Source organism: Paramormyrops kingsleyae, chromosome 3 (assembly GCF_048594095.1).
Source record: "Paramormyrops kingsleyae isolate MSU_618 chromosome 3, PKINGS_0.4, whole genome shotgun sequence".
In the NCBI taxonomy this organism is placed as follows: domain Eukaryota; kingdom Metazoa; phylum Chordata; class Actinopteri; order Osteoglossiformes; family Mormyridae; genus Paramormyrops; species Paramormyrops kingsleyae.
In genome coordinates this window covers 8859766-8877480 of record NC_132799.1, presented here as the reverse complement: position 1 = coordinate 8877480, position 17715 = coordinate 8859766, and the positions used below count along the sequence as shown (strand labels likewise).

Below are 17715 nucleotides of genomic sequence, written 5' to 3'. Positions count from 1 at the left end.
CCAAACCTTTGTGATAATATCTTGTACCCTTCCCCTAATTCATAACGACGCTAGTTTTTAGGTCAGTAGAGAGTTCTTTAGAGGTTCCCATGTTGCCACTCTCTAAGAGAGAACCAAGGAGAAGCACAACTAGATTACCTAAAATAAATAACCTTTTTCATGACTGGTCGCATCTGCCTGTGTAGTTTAAGGTCTAATGAGCTAATCAAAGCAATTTTGTCCTGCAATCTGTCAGCACTGAATGACTACAAGTCTTCAAATTAATGCAATTAAAAGGGTCCCCAAACTTTTGCAAATGCTTCTAATTTTTTTTACATTTCATTTCATACAACTCAGTAACGCTAAACTGAGAATTTTGGTCTGATAAACATTCCCTTGTCTTCATTTCTTTAGAACAAAAATGGCATATTGCTGTGATCGTCTCTTATGAAGATAATTTGCTCTATCATGCAACCTCGTGTTATCGTAGCATTTTTGCATCCGTGCACTATGACGGCTTGTAGATTACTGGATTAAATTCTGCATCCAGCTGTGTACCTCTGGAGGTTTCATGTTCTCTGTGTCCTTTGGTTTCCTCCCATAGGTCACAATCAAGCAGTGTAGGTGGATTGTCTGTAAATCTAGCCCAGTGTACGGTTGTGTGCGTTTGTCCTTAGATGGACTGACACCCTGCGGACAGGTTGTCCCCTGCCCCCTTCCCAGTGCTTGGTTCCAGGCCTGCCATGAGTCCGCACTGGATAAGCGCATATAAGAAATGGATGCACTGGACAAAAGATTGCAGAGCATATTCCCCTCCATCGAAAAAGACAATGAACATTGTAGGTGTTGCGAAATTGTCCAACCCAAGCTTCTGGAAAAGATTCCCTGCTCCCTGAGGGAAGGTACCTACTATACAGGTCTGTCTCATCGAGGATCTCCGACTTGATGATTTCCTCAATAACGTCTTCCAGAGTGACGATGCCCAGGACCTCGTAGAATGGATCGCCCTCTCCCTCATTGTTCACCCGCTGAACAATGGCCAGGTGGGACTTTCCTGAGCAGAGAGAGGGAGTTTCAGAGGTAGTGCAGCACGGTGCCCATGCAACACAGGGCAATCACAGCCACAAGTGTGATGGAACGTTGTTTTGGTACATCATGCAAGCTTTTGTTTGTGTTGGTTCTTAAGCTATTGACGTGTTCTGCTCTTTAGCTATTGGCAGGCATTGACATAACTGGTACACAAGTACACATTCACATTTAAAAGTGATACGTGCACCAATCGATTGTTGTAACAGCGAGAATGCGTACGTATTTTATGTGCATTTGTGCCAATATGACAAGAAATCATTGTGCATTTTAACCTTTATGCCGCAGATGAAGTATAAATTAGCATATAAAGGTTAACTTGTGTACCAGTTATGTCAATCCCTGGCTACTGGTATTCACTGCCAATTATTCTTCTTCACTTATTCTTCTACAATTACTGAATCATTCGATATCCACTCCTGTTTACAATTCAAACTGAAGGTGGAAAATCAGGTTGCCACAGACATCATTATTACAGCCAATTTGTCGTTCTGCGATGAGTGAAGTGAGACCAACTGATACACCCTCAAGCAACTCAAACGTACCAGGGCCAAGAAATCTGCTGCGACTTGAAAATCGTGTTTGTGTTTTTAAATAGAGTGCAGACCAGGAAATGGCCGTTTCATGGCAACTCACTGCTGTCCACCTCAGGGACAGGGTCATAAAATTGGATGTGCTGATAACAGCAGTCAAGAAATCACACAAACAAGCTGCTCTATGGCCGCACAGACGGTTATCTGTTCGGTTTTCTTTATAAATTTCTCAGAATTCCACATCTGGGTTCCCAGGACCCTCTGCGAGTAAAAAAAAACTTCCAAGCAAAGACTCAACCAAATGCTAAACAAATTCTTTTCCCATTCTCAGCTAGCAATCATTTAAAAGGAATTTTCCAGAGTGGAGGCTAATATTAGACCCAAAATGAAGTTTCCATTCCTCTTTGGCCATGTTCTCACTGACGGAACGGCTGTGGGGTCTGATTGGATCTGATAGGCTCCTGCCGACTCATTTGCATACAAAGAGGCGGAGATTAAGCAGTCAGCACCTGGGACCTGTGTGGACCATGTCCAAGTAACTACATGCAAGAAAGAGTCGGCTCTGTCTATACCTGAACTTTACCCCTCTCCCCCCCCCCCCCCCCAGCCAAACCTCCTGACCCCTAGAACTCCCCAAACTCACGATGGACATGCTAGAGTTCATTGAGCAACAAATGCTACCATTCGTCTACTAGCCAGCTGGACTTGCCTTCAAATTCTCACCACCCCAAACGCTTCTTGGTCAAACTTCATCATTCACATTAAGCCTCAACTCTTAAATCGAACTGGAAACAGCTTTTGATAAAAGCATCTGTTAAATAATAAATGTATATTTACACATATACTTGTATTTATAGAACCAGTTAATAAATGTTTAGGAGTTTGAAGTACACCATATCTCCCATGTGTGTTAGGTCACACTCTTGAAAAATGTCACATCTCCATCGGTTGATAACGTACTGCAGCTTAGATGGAAGTGATACCTAAGAGTGGGACTCCACTGCTAAAAATAAAATGGCACCTGTAAATGTAGGAAAAGTAGAAGACACAAGGCTACAACACCCAAGGTGGATTGTGGTGTGGGTCACCGATATCTTTAACTGATTTCCAATAGGTAAATTTATCGGTTGAACAGCCAATGAATGACACTGCACAATAATCCCACCTACTTTGTGTTTAAAGCCTCATTTCTTCGAACAGATCAAACCAAGCAAGCATGTGATTTGGAATCATGTTGATACAGCAGGCCAGGGGGATTGTGTAGTTGGTAACAGAAAATATATAGGCTACCTACAATGCATTTAGGCATTTTCTGAAAATTTGTCAGCAGGGTAAAACAAAAGATAGGAGTTTTCTTCAAGTAGGCTAAACAGTTCTCCCATCTAGCTATAGCTAAAGATGTATCCCAGCCAATGGAACAGAAAATCAGTGACGCATAGACAGCCAGACTCATAACACCCACTAGCTTGGTTCAGTCTGGCGTGAATGCATGCTGACCATCATCTCCACTGACACCGAAGACCAGCACCGAAAAACTCAGTAAGTGTCCAAGGTGATTTCACTAGAACTTCTTACGCGCCTTACAGAGTGTCAGGATGGCTGATTACTTCTTCTAACAGTCACTGAAGAGGACTGTCAGAGAAACAAGCTCCTCCATGTAGGACGGGACGGCTTGCCCAAGCCTTTGACTTCCCAGGCTATTTTTTGTGAGGCCTCTGGACATAACAGTTTAATATAAATATGGCTCATATGTCATTAACTGGCCCGGGAAACAACAAGCCGACATGGCAGAGAGGGTGTGGAGGGAGAAGTCATATCAAGCAACAGGAATCAACCAATGAGAATGGTGACAATGCGGTAGAATTCGCTATCAGCCGTAGGATTTTGGAGATCAGCCTTGGGCCTGATCCACTGGAAGGGGATGCCCAAAAGACAGACCGTGTTTATCACATTCAGTTACACTCCCAGGTAAGAAGGATGTGATCCTGCAGGGAAACAATACCGTTGTTTAGTACTTTTAGCTTGTCATGCAAAAAAATTAAAGTTTAATAGGATTAACTAATAAAGCAAAAGTGAAGTAGAGATGCTGCATAGCTAACGGCTAAAGAGCAGTTTAAAAGAACTAAATTTATAGAGGAAGGCTCAGTGGCTTGCATTGTTGGATCATACCTCCAAGGTTCGGGTTTCGAATCCTATGCATGTTCTCACGGAGTCATATGGGTTTACTCTTACAGACCAAAGACATCCAGTTAGACCGACTGCCACTGAATGATGCCGACAGCATGTGAGTGTGTACTTAGAGCCCGCCGATGGACTGGCATCCCATTCATCATATACCCCTGCCCTGGACTACCTGGGTTAGTCTCCAAGGCCAGGAAGTTGGATGGATAGATTCATTTACGCAATAATGGTCAAAGCGATAATAAAAAATATGCTTACACGATTAACCTGTAAATTGACATTTAGGGTTATGGATACATTTCCGAAACTTTATTTATCAGAGATGCGAAAATGATAATCAGAGTAGCACAGTTTTGTAAAAATGGTGCCAAAAAGAATAAACACCGTGGTTGTAAATACGGGAGAACATTTTAAAGATTATTTCTAAAGAAATGTTCTGGTTTAAATGTCATGCAAGATAGTTTCGTTTTCCCACAAATGACAGTGGACAATGGAAAATGTTTTTCATACCAAAAGAGTACAGCGCACACATGGTCTATTTATGTCACTTAGGCTTCTATAATTCTTCTATGATTTAACCCAGTTTTCAAAAAACATCCTTTCCTTTACGGAGCACCAGGGATCATTTTTATCTTTTCACAAGCTTCAGCGTTTGCTTCCGCTTTCATTTGGGGCAGAAGTTAAAGGCATAAAAGCACAATTAAATCTCCCATCACCAGCATACATGCATCAATAGCTACAAAATCCCTGTAAAATCATGATTTCAAGCTCCAGGAAAAATTTTACCTATCAGCAATCTGAGAAAATTGCCCCTTTTTTATCTTACATAGACCTGGGGCTACATAAACTGAGATACAACAATAGACAGATGCACAACCTCAGTTTATATATATACTGACATGCAAAGTACTGTGAGCAGTTTTAAGGATCAAAGCCTGCCTGGATTAATTTGTTTTAAATTCCTTTGTGTATCTTAAAGCTAGATTTTTTTTTACACTGTACTACAGAAAAAGCGCCACTGCTGAAATTTCACCCAGGTGAGTGTTTAAGTCAGTGTCACTCAGCCCAGTCCTCAGGGACCCCCAGACAGTCCATGTCTTTGGTCTCTTCCAGCTCCCAGCACACCTGTACCAAACAATCCGCCGCAATCGAGAACAACAAATACCTGCTACAGGCGCACTGGGAGCCGGGAGGAACCAAAGACGTGGCTGTCTGGGGGTCCCTGAGGACTGGGCTGAGAAACACTGGCTTAAAAGTATCACGTTGTTATATTTCAGACATCCCCACCCCCCAGCAGTAAGGCTCCGCTCCCTCGGAAGAGCCAAGTGTGTCGAGCTGCCGTGAGCGGGCAGCGAGAGAGAGACCCCCCCCCCCACACCACCGCCTCCTCTGTATGGCACAATGACCTAGATATACAGAACAGGCTGCGGCTCACTCGGGCGGGCGGGCGGGCAGGCGGCCGCTCTCATTCTCCACGACGATCACCCCAGGCTCCAGGGGCCGAGAAGGGGGCTTACAGGGGAACTCTGCCACGAGCGCTCAGCTGCACACCCCCCCGGCAGCGTCCCCGTGCCTGAAGGGCGTACCCAGAATTAGCTACAAAGAAGCAACAGAAAGTAACATACCCACCCTCCCCACGATATCTCAGTTCCCCCGGGGATGGCAGAGATCCCTCACGGGGCATGGCACCTGACCAGCGGACTACGCCAGTGTCCTCGCCGTAGGGTGACCCCAACCAGACACCTTGCCTTGCTGGGGCAAACCAAGTCACGTCTGACGCTCTCTGCCTATCAATTCCAGGCCCGGTGAATAATTGCTTATTTTAGCCGTGCCGTGCATAACCTATGTCCCTGAAACCTATTTCAGCTGACATTGTTACATTTAGACGCTGTGCCAGATATTTCATATTATATATATACATACACACACACACACACACACACACACACACTAGTCTTTTTCCTGACGTACTCGTACGTTACACATGCAACAGTGAAGGAATGATACCATGGTACTGTGTTGAAAAGGTAGAGTGCTGAAGGTAGAGTTCAGTCAAACCTCCCAACTGACAGGACTACTCTTGTTGAACAAGCTACCCGGGTCCCAAAGAAACCATCACTGATGAGATTTAACCAATCATCTAATAGACCAGTTTGCAAGTACGTCCCATTGCCTAGACAACAAGACGACCGATATCGAAGCTCAGCCCCCCCCCCCCCCCACCCAATCCCCCAGTAAATAAGGGATTCATCAAAATGGATCGTATCACGCCAGGGACGATTCTAGGACTTTTGTTTTTTTAGGTGGGGGGCATTCGAGGGTCCACAATTCATACTGAGTAGGCAACCTTATCATTAGCCAATGATGGGTTTGAAATGTCGAATGACAGGGGAGGGGGCACTGCAGGGGCCAATTAACATTCAGCTCTGGCCAGTGCCCCTGTGCCCCACCCCCGTATCCCGCAACTTTGGCAAGCAAAAGACAGTGCTGATTGGTAGCAAAAAAGACAGTGCTGATTGGTACAAAAAAGACAGTGCTGATTGGTACAAAAAAGACAGTGCTGATTGGTAGCATGTTGTGTGGTTTTCTTTACGCATACCTCAATGCAAACCACAGCAATGAACTGGTTACGGCTAATTACCAACCTCTGTCTGAAGCAGCATTGTAATATAAGTGCTAACAAGGCCGGGCAGACGTGAAAGAGAAGCAGCTCCCTCCATTCTGGGACACAGCAATGCAGGCCTGGGCGGTATGGCGCCACCACCAGGCCTCAAATGGTATTCAGAATATGCATTACCATAGGACTCATTTTAGAAGATTAACTACTGGCATTAGAGAGCTATTTAGGGTGCACACTAAACACGTCATACGGGCGTTTAATGTAACTGCATTACAAAGAACGTTTCTTTAAATACCTCAGTATGCACCGTCTTAAATGTTGGCAGCTTAAAAGCTGCCTTTGTTCCCGAGGAAATAGATAGGACAGACAGACAGATAGAGACAGAAAGACAGATACAGACAGACAGACAGACAGACAGACACAGATAGATACAGACAGACAGATACAGACAGACAGACAGACACATACAGATACAGATAGATACAGACAGACAGATACAGACAGACAGACAGACACAGAAAGACAGATACAGACAGACAGACAGACAGACAGATACAGATAGATACAGACAGACACATACAGATACAGATAGATACAGACAGACAGATACAGACAGACAGACAGATAGAGACAGATACAGACAGACAGTCAGATACAGACAGATACAGACAGACAGACAGAGACCCCTCACATACATACAAGACCACACCATCCTATGCAGAGGTCAAAACCTGCCTGAATTAAACATGCATGACATCATCAATTCAAACAAACTCTGATCTGATGCTATTAAGCTGATGAATGCAGGCATATGACATTTTTTATGTTTATATGCATATTAAATTCCTTATAATATTGTTCATAATGGAGTTACTACCTGTCAACCCGGCCCTGCTCCCTGACCTTGGTCTCTGGATTACACAGTGCAATCGGCTGTAAACAAGGCCTTCAGTAAGTAGACTGATGGAGGCTGGAGGCACCAGGCTTCTCTGATGAACCGCGGAGGCAGCTGAGCTCGGCACCCACCCCTGGGACTGGGCCCCTGTTCTTGAAGAGCACTCTAGCTAGCTGATTCCTCCATGGCCAGACTCAACGCACCTAATGCAGCTTAATCCTCAACTCTTTGTGTAACAGGTCTCAAGTGAGACATGAAGTCAGGCGTCACGAAAGCAGAATTAATGCACGAAACCAATTAAAACATCATTAACCGCAAATGGTGAAGTTCAAGCTGATATAAGAGAAAACCAGACAGTACTATAGCTCAGGCACGTTAAGATTACTGAATGACAAATTTAGTATCAAGTTCAGGTCCGACTATTAAATTTGCAGAATGGGTAGTTTAGCATAGTTTGTCAAAGTTTGTCTGAAGAAAGAGGCTGGAGAGTTTCACACGATTAAGTAAGAAAGAGGTAATTCTCTGAAATCGCTCATGGCTGTCGATCGTGGGCTGAATGACCAGCTGTGCGTACATATGTACCCACAAGTTTGACCAGCTGGTCTCCTGCGATAAGCTGACTTAAATCACCCAGAATCCCTGGCAGGACCAGACCGCGCCAGAGCGGGTCTGGACCTAAGGCTACAATGGGCGCTTCCCCAATCTCCCAGCAGACTTCAAAGGAACACGTCACTTTGTTCTCACCAAGAAGAGGACAATCTGTTCCAGGGAGCTGGTTCCAGCCCCCTTTATAAATTACTCGGGCAGTATTTCATTATTTATTGTTTTTTATTTAAACTCTTTCAGTTGCAGTTCAATAACCAATAAACTGTTCTTGAGTATTGAGGTTTTTTTGTTTGCTTTGTTTTTAACCCTAGAAATAATGTTTAATACACAGATATACAGTGATTAGAGTCATTCAGATGAACTCAAATAAATAGGTCTTGCTTTGATGATCTTAGATATCTGAGCATATTTCCTTTGAATGACATTACAGCTTGTGGTCTTGCCCTGCCTTTATGAAAATCCATAGACCCATTTCACTGTGATCGATATTCCGAGGGAATTCCCACAAAGTACAATCAGACAATAATGGCATTGCCTTCCAGTACAGGGACAGCTTTCACTGCTATAGTGCCCAAGTATCAAAGGTCACCAGAGGTCATCAGAGGTCACCAGAGGTCACCAGAGGTCATCCCCGGCCCGTTTGAGAAAATCATGCCTACCGATTATTGTCAGCGATGAGATTTATCATTTGGGTGACAGACAACACTAAGGTGCCATTTAAACCAGAAATTTTTAAAAACAAAGCACTGATAAATGATAGTGTCATTTCTTACATATTTACGCAAACAAAACAACTTTGAACACCTGCTCGTGAACATTAACATGAGAGCTCAGCATACAGGTAAAGAATCTGCCTGCTAATTGAAAATGGTAAATGATTTTTACATAGTATTTTAAAAATGCTGGAAAATTCAGTGATAACCAGATTTCCTCATTCACATCTTCTAACTGTCCCCAATTAAGCTAAATCAATAAGCTAAATTAAAGTCAAAGCTCACAATCCTAATTAGCGCAATTATGGTGCCATTTAACAACCCATTTAACCACTAGTGAATCTGTCATATAAATGAAGTGAAAAAAGTGCCGCTCATTTGATTGACGTTCCATCTGCATTTATCACTAGCATTGTATAGCAGAACCAGTTTGATGAGATTAACTGATTAAGGTCCAAGCTTATTCATTTCTAAATATTATGATGAACTTCAGTACTTCCTGTTATTATATTGGATATATGGGTGGCATAGTGGCTCAAACCAACATCTGTGGTTTGTGGTTCGAATGCTGCCACCACTGCCATCAGAACTCCTCTTCTGCAGTCCAAATTCATACATCACTGTCCCTAAAATGACCACAATGATATTGAGTGTCACCTGTGACGAACCGCAACCCCATTGAGGGTGTCTACCGGCCTTGTACCCTATACCGACTGGGAGAGCCTCCAAGCTTCCCACCGCCAGACCTTGGGTAAGCAGTTGGAAAATACATGAATACTGGATACTTCAGAGGTAATGTATGGTTATAGCACTTCCTCTACTCCTGCACCCGCAGCACTGTGGATAGAGTCAGCTATCAGTCCAGCTCCAGGTACAGACAGATGCTGATCAGGTTTTAATGCTCGCTCCATTCCTACCATCGCATCGATGGCGACCCGCCCTTTTAATACGATTTGTGGAACTAGATCAAGCTTTTAGGGAGCAGCTGCCCAGTTTAGTGAGTTGTTTAGTAGGTATGTAAGTAGATAAGTTTTAATAATTAGACCTTTGCTTGTGAAAAGTGACAGTGATGTCACACGACAGTTGCACACAAAACTTAAATGGATTATTGGTTCTCTTTTACCTCCATTATTCGCTATTACAATGATACTTCTACATTTGTGTTTGGGTGTCGTTAGGGCATTGTTACAGCATTTTATCTTACCGTTGTGCGGCTAATGATTTTATGATCTAGAGCCGTGTGTATTTATGACGCAAGACTCATTAATACTCTTCAGGTCTGCTATTGTGTGCATCTTTGCATTTACTACAGTGTGTTTATGGCACAATTCTCATGAGCGCTTTATGGTCTCCTGTTGTGTGTATTTATGGTGTAATCCTCATTAGCGTACAGTATGGTGTAATCCACAAGAAAATATTTTCGGCCAACTACTATGTGGTTTAGGCTCCGCCATAGTTTAGGCTCCGCCCCCTCCAACCCTGAACAGGACTGGAAGATGGAGGGGTGAATGTTCTGTGGGGTTGATTACGTGCCAAGTAACACCGTTTTCACTTTGATGTGAGAGTGCTGGAGATTCTTTTGTAGGAAAGACGTGGGGGTCCTTTCAACTGCACATAGAAACACTTTCTTGTGTCTTGGACGACAACTTTCCTTTGTCCTCTTTTGTTCTTTCGTAACCTTGAGGTGGTGCTGTATGACTGCCATGAATCACCTTTGTTCCAAAATCCACAACAGAACCACTCACAATCCGAAATACCCTTGATTTTTAACGGGAAAGATCTCTCCAGAAAACCAGCAGCGCATTCTGACCTGTATCCGCGATCCTTGCAAGCACGATGGCAGTTTTTTGAAGAACGGAGTCAATGTTCTCTGGCTTGTAGAGGGTTACATCCTCACCCCAATGCCTGGCACACAGATCGCTCATTGTTCCTGTATGCTCTCACTCTCAGCGTCGTGCATATGAGAGACACCAAGTGGACATACTTCTCCCCAAGGGTAAGACATGTCCCCGATCAATCTCATTGGCGTACAAAAACGATCAGCTTCTCAATATTTACAGGAATATGATTTAATTATATCATACTGAAAGAGGCTGGCTAACATGGCTTTCAGGTGAACCTCTGAATATTTAAGCTTGATTTATGTTCCTCGTTTGTTTCACTAATCTGTTTAAAGTCCATTTCCTGTCGTACCAGAATTTGAAGAATGCGGGCTATGTCAGAAGCTGACCCTCCATAGGGAGTTCTACCCGTTATGGAGGAGGGACCATTGATTAAATTAAAGCTATACGGTACCAAGGTCACACTGCCTTAAATGCTTTAAATATTTAATTCAATGGGTGATAAAAGAGCTGAATAATCCATTCAAGTCCTCTGTAAATGTTGTTCTTGGCTGCCTACGTTGTTATGGTCATAAAGAGTCAACGTCAGTGGACGCCTACAGTCTAAAGGCTTGTTTATATCATAGAAAAGCAAAAGATCTGAAGAATGTGGCACAGCCAATGAGAAAAGAGGGTCAGAATACAGACAGGGTCGGGGTGAACTTACTGTACGGCGGCTCAGTGACCAATAACCACATCCAAAAAATGTACTAAGACATGGCAGTTTATACACTTCGTATTCCTTCAGATACTGGGAAATAAAAACTGAAACGAATATGTTTTTCACTTCCTGCAAAGAACAAAAATGGAATCTGAAGGGTGAATCTGCAGGGGGGGGGGAGGGGTCAGTCAAACTGGATTTTCCTCAGGAAAGTTCTAGTTACACCATGTCTACTTTCAGTTTCAGTCCTGTTCATCCCTTTTTTGAGATTTCAGTGCCCAGATATTCCAGATGGGTTGCTTTTTGCAATGTGTGCATCATTTATAAAAATCAGAAAGGTTTTAGAGCCACCACAAGGCATCAGAAAACCACCACATGAGAAAATACAGTGGTGAATTATCAATATCCAAGATATCTACCCATAAATCAGTTATAGAGGAGTACATACATGAATTAAATGTGGGAAAAAAACTAAGGTGAAAATTTTGGATCCTTTTGGCTAATCTAGCAGCTGCACTCTCTCCCTCATGATGAGGTAGCGCGCAAACAGTGATTACGTAATCACCTGAGCACAAGGCAGAGACCAGAGACAAAAGATTGATCGCATGTGGGAAGAGAACAGTCCTAAAAGACCATTTCTCAGATCTCAATGCAGGGTCACAACTCTGTATGCCGCTACACAGCGGTAAAACGCACGGCTACCCCAAGAGCTGACGCAGCAGGGGACACAGAGGTCAAGCATTTCAGCTGATGCAGCGAATGGTCTCCTAAACACGTTTTACGCTCACCTGGCTATTGTTGCACTCACCCAACCCCCTTTAAGGTGTTTGCTTTGGTGTGATCTACAGTCAAGTAACTCAGGCTGATGTGTTGTGAAACTTACTTGAGATTAGGGACTGGTTTAGAAGTTTTTCCACGTATATGTTGACAAATTTGTAGATTTTCTTGCATTAAACACTAAAGCTAGTACTACGTGACACCATTACAAGTGACGCTACAACGTTCGACACCATCACCTGCAGTGAAAGAAGCCGGCCTATTAGGACTGCAAATGTGTCGATTTTTCCCCCCTATGAGCTGCAATTAATTGGAAAGCTGAAATACAAAGGCCACCAAATTAATGGTGATAAAAATAGATACTGATCACTGCCATAAGCCCCAGTGATCATTTTAAGCAGCTATAACTGTCATAAACTTAATAATCAAATAACCAAAGGTCTTACAATTAGCTCAGACCCACCGTTCATCACCACAAAGCGACACAATATGTTATGCTAATGAACAAAACAACCAAACCATGGAAACCGACTGCAGTAACCAGTGCGGTTCAGCTGACCTGGATATTGTTATGGTTCATTTAAAGTCAGTCAGGCAGGTCAGTGACATTGGAGGTAATAAATGTTAGTGCTATGGGTGACTCCGCTAATGGTTTTACTGCTTTTACGGATGAATGATTTTACCACATGCTCACGTTCAGATACGTCTTCAAAAGCTTGTCTCAAACCATCAGGTCCTTGACTATGGCGGCAGCTTCCTTAACACATCAGAGCTGCAAAATGCACATGAAGCAAAGGTAGCAATGATGCCTGATTTAATGAGTGTGACCGGCGCTTGGCCAGGAAATCAATTATGACACTATGGGGGGAAGGGGGGGGGCGTGGCCCTCAAGCATCCTGGAAGGGAAACAAAATAATAAATCATAGATCTGGTTTCATACATTGATTACACCTGCCCCCACAAACACCTATGTACTGGTGGGATCCGTTTTGTTTTGGCTTATTTGATTCCATTGGCCAGCTTGGAAATATCAGTCAGCATTCGTTTCATTTTAATTTCATCAACATGGATTTTCTGTTTACACGCGTGCTGTTTTGCCGCCACTTCCACCACGATTTCTCGAGTCCCCGCAAAGGGCAAACTTTCTGACGAACCTGTCCTTCTCTGCCAAGTCCCTGGTCATGTGGCCGGCTCACTGTCCCGACACGAGACACACGCACACAAGTCACGGACAGCCGGAAAGTGTGCCGGATCTCCACGGTTTAGGGGTGAACGTTTCTCTTTTTTCTTAAAAATAAGCAAGTGCACTGAATTAACAGTTTCATCTCCTGCAAGTCGATCATTTCAAAATGTTATCTTTCAAGCCATATATGAGTTTTATGTCAGCGGGTATCTGGTTTCTCACATACACCGAAACCCGATAGACTCTCAGGTTCTGCTCTCCACCTGCACATTCACCCTACGGTCAGGGAGGGGAAACTTCCCCTACAAATGACCACTAATTCCACCTCTGACAGAAGCGATTAATGTGCTGCTTAACGTTTCCGCCGGTTTTCGGCTCCGAGAGGCACCTCGGCCCCCTATACATCGCCGGACCCGTCAGTCGTGCTCCCCGAGCACCGGCCTTCGACAATGACGTTTCTCCAGTTCATGAATGCAGACGAGAACATATCAGAAGAAAAGCTACACTAATAAACTTTCCAGGTGTTCTTTGTAGTGGAATTTTTTTTCCTGCGAGCTTAACAAACTCCACAAGAGCCATCAAATTAATTAACACTGACTTACCACATAAAGTACTTTAATCTGAGTGTGTACTGCACCAAAGAGCCAGACTAAATAAAAACTTTGACCCCCCCCCCCCCCAACCCCAACCCCCAATCTAATCACATTAGCACAGCTCAATCCAGAAGGTGGATTCCCCTTTGGATTCATGCCATATGTGCCCCTGCCATCGTGCTAGAATGCCAGCCTGTCAACTGATACATTTTGCTTAAAGCGGATGCCTACAACCTCAGCGGTAACCCGGGGCAACCACTCACTCGCACTGCTACCTCGAAATTCCACACCAGGTGACCGGGCAACTTCTTATTTGCCTTTTGTAAGTTGTATCACAAAACAGTACATAAATCGCACTTCAAAAGAGTTTAATTAGAGGGGAAAATACCACAAAAAGTAACATTAATTCAATATTTGTCTTGCTTAAATACAGTGGGTCATGTTCTGCTGAAATATTGTTCCATGAACTTCTAGCCTGAAAAGATTTAATCGGGTTTGCTAACTTCTGGTGGATCTACACCTACTACCTTGATTTCACAGGATACATAAGACCCTCACTGCGTCCTTACAGTAAGGTTCCACTGTTTCCCTCCTTTGCGCTAATCTAATGGTCCTCTATTCCTATAATGATCCTAATATATTACAAAAATTGTTGCACCAATTATCTTCTCATCCAGCCTTTCTTCTGAACACCATTGAGGGAACAGAACACATATATAGTTGGTGTATATAGAAATAGAAACTGGGATAGAAAACCACAGATTTATACCAAGTTTGAGAATGTTCTGGATTTCCGTGGCCTTTGTCACTTAAACATCCATTGGTGTGAACTCTAAACCCACCTCAAATTACAGTTATCAGAAATCACGGATTCGTCATAAGCAAGATAAGGAGACGTCCAAACCCTCACAAACGCATAGCATAGCAGATGCTTATGTACGTTCTGGCTTGAAGACACCCAAATAGTGACTTAATGTGCGCCATTGATTCATCAAACCATCTGCTAATCAAGGTGAATGTCCAGTTACTTGCTACTAATCATCCACCAACCACAGGCAGCCTCAATTCTTACTGACCAATTGTAACCTATATGCAAATGATTAAAAAGGTAAAACGTTTTGCAAAGTCTGAATCACAAGAAAGAATGGGAATGCAGTGGGTTGGAGATTCAAAAGTCATTATCTAAACAGACAAATCCCGTTCAGTGACAGGAGGTTAAACTAGTTTAAAGAAAGGTGCATATCTTCAGGTGCACCTGTGTTATATATTTCACTACCTTCAAAAAGCTGTATCAGCAAATAACCATTCACAGCATCACTCGTGGTGTGTCAACAAATCTTAGATAACCTTGCATGCATCGCAAGGTTAGTGAGAGAGAAAACGACAATGAGTAGTAAGGCGAACTCTGCCCCCCCCCTCCCTCCCTCCTCCCAAAGAGACATTTTACCAAGAGGATCCAAATTGGTTACGGAGTGAACGGCCAAGCAATCAATGTTTTCAAAACCATTCTAAATTGTTTATTATCTTACCGATATAGCGTAACAAACAAATAGATAAAAACCAAACAAACATCATCTATACTGGGGTTGTTTGTTGTTTTTTCCACAATAAATTTATTGTAATTTATGGAATGAGTTGCATTTAATTCAGTAACGTGATGTTTGTCCTTAAAGGTCACATCATTCTTCACCACGTGTAAACGCTGGAAAAGATTTGGACCTCAATCACTGTCAGATTCATCCGTTCATTTTCCCAGCACACTTACAAAGAAGTGGGTTTCCGCCACTGGGAGCACGGCCAGGTAATATGCAAACGCTGAGGTTATCTTAAGTGTTCGGATCCAGCGCCATTTGGTAAATAAGCGTGTCTAAATCTTCGATTTGCCATTACAGGATCTATTGGGGTCAAACTGTCATTCAAGCCGAATATTCACTACATAAGGGGAAGTTTCGGTCAGTTCTGAGGCTTTTTGATAAAATGCACAGTACCGGCGGTCCACCCGGCAGCAGGCAGTCATCGGCGGGGTCACCGCTCCGGGGACCGTTAACTCTATGGGCGATAAACTCCGCTAGATTCGCTTTGTACCTCCACTTTATTTTTAACACACTTATTTTATTTGTTCACCGTTTTTTTTTTTTTTTTTTTTAAAGGTGCGCTTGTTTAAAGGTGGGTAATTTCCACGTGTATAATCCTTAGCCTCATAAACCATCTTTCCCTTCGTGCATACAGATGGTTTCCGAAGCATCGCTTTACTACAAGGCAAATCGCAGACAGACACGACAGATCACCTTTCAGACAAATCCAGCCCAGCCAAGCCGGGGCACAAACACGCCGCCTTACCTTTTTTAAACTCCTCCAGCATCGCATCCAACTTAGTGTCATTGAACACAAAATGCAAGGGGTGGCTGTAGAACTTTGTGATGGTCTTTAAAGGCGTGCTGTCATCGGGGTCCACGAAAGCCAGATCCTTGACGAAGAGCAGGTCCACGATGTTGCACCGCTCGCCCTCGAAAACCGGGATCCGCGTGTAGCCGCTCTCCATGATCTCCGACATGGTGTTAAAATCCAGGATCGCGTCTCCCGCAATCATGAAGCAATCGCGCAGGGGAGTCATCACATCCTCCACGGTCTTCGTCCTGAGCTCCAAGGCACCCTGAATAATGTTAAGCTCCTCTTTCACCAGGTCGTTATAAGGATCCGTCACCCGCAGCATCTCCAGGAGTTTTTCTCGGTTGTACACGGTTCCTATCTCCTGTCCCAAAAGGTAATCTAGCAGCTTGCTCACCGGGTACGAGGCAGGGAAAGTGAGCAGCATGAAGAATTTGGTGAGAAATATGGTATTGGCACCGACCGCAAGGCCATGCCTGGAACATATTGCTTGCGGAACTATTTCGCCGAATATAACTATCCCAATCGTTGACACAACGACGGCGATCAATCCAGAGCCAGCGATATCATCCAGCAATATAGTCAAGGTGGTATTAACTAAGACGTTTCCTAAAAGCAGCGAGCAGAGAAGGTAGTTCCCCTGGCTCCGCACCGGCTCGATCTTCTTCGCGTAATTCTTCTCTCTCTCGGTGCCGCAGTTCTGAACTATCCGGAGCTCCATGGGATCCAGGGCCATCAGCCCCAGATTCAGCCCGCTGAACATGCCGGACAGACAGAGCAGCATAGCGATGAAGATCACTTGCAGCCAGAACGGCAACAGAAACTTCTTCTCCTCCACCACGATCACTTTAGTGTCGTGTCCATCGTGATAGATCCAGGTGTTTTCGGTCCAAGGGTCATGGACCCCCGGCACCGCGGGCGTTGAGGTCGCGATGCACAGGTAGTAAGCTTTGCTCCTCTCGGTTTTGCGGAGGGGCTTCACTTCAATTTCAACTATCCCCGACGTTTTCCTATTCACAATTATACTGGGCAAAATTATAATATCCGATGTCCTGATGCCGCAAGGATGGAAACTGGATACATCTTCTTTGCTCTTGTTGTCCCCGAATGAATTGTCAATGTTACCGATGACTCTAGTTCTCTCGTGTTCTGTGAAGGCGATTTTGGACCATGTCTCGTTGTTAATGTTTTGCCCATATACCCTCAACTTGACACGGGACCTCTCGCTGACCCGCAGATAGCCCCTGTCCATAAAGGAAACGTCATCCGTGTCCTCCAGTCTCAGACCTATGATGACAGTCTCTTCGACTCCCTCTTTGCTACTTGACGAGCTACCCAAACAGCCGCTGACAGTCAAGAAAACCAGTGTCAGGGCTCGAACCCGGCAAAGCGCCGCCATCTTTGGAGTGGGCACTGCAGCCGATTGCTCTGCCATGTTCATAATGGGCAACCTCTAAATGAAAAAAAAAAAAATATTTATCAGAGCCAATCGGAGTCCGGCCACATCTCCGCTGTGGGTCTCACTGGCTCGCGCATCAGACCAGCTGCGCTCCCGCTACGCGTCTGAAACTCCGAACTGATTTCACTCCAGCTCGAGCTCTGTATGAACTCGTGCGTCTC

General features: G+C 44.1%; 1 protein-coding gene across 2 annotated transcripts in view; it reads right to left on the bottom strand.

Annotated features, from left to right (window-relative positions):
* LOC111858455 (metal transporter CNNM2-like) overlaps positions 1-17715 on the bottom strand; it is a 25731-nt gene extending 8016 nt beyond the window's left edge. For both annotated transcript variants that reach the window (XM_023840242.2, XM_023840253.2), the window contains exons 1-2: positions 16048-17715; positions 890-1033 (exon numbers count right to left, since the gene is read on the bottom strand). In XM_023840242.2, coding sequence (XP_023696010.1) covers positions 890-1033; positions 16048-17536 — 1633 coding nt within the window. In that variant the 5' untranslated portion in view covers positions 17537-17715. The remainder of the gene's footprint in view (positions 1-889; positions 1034-16047) is intronic.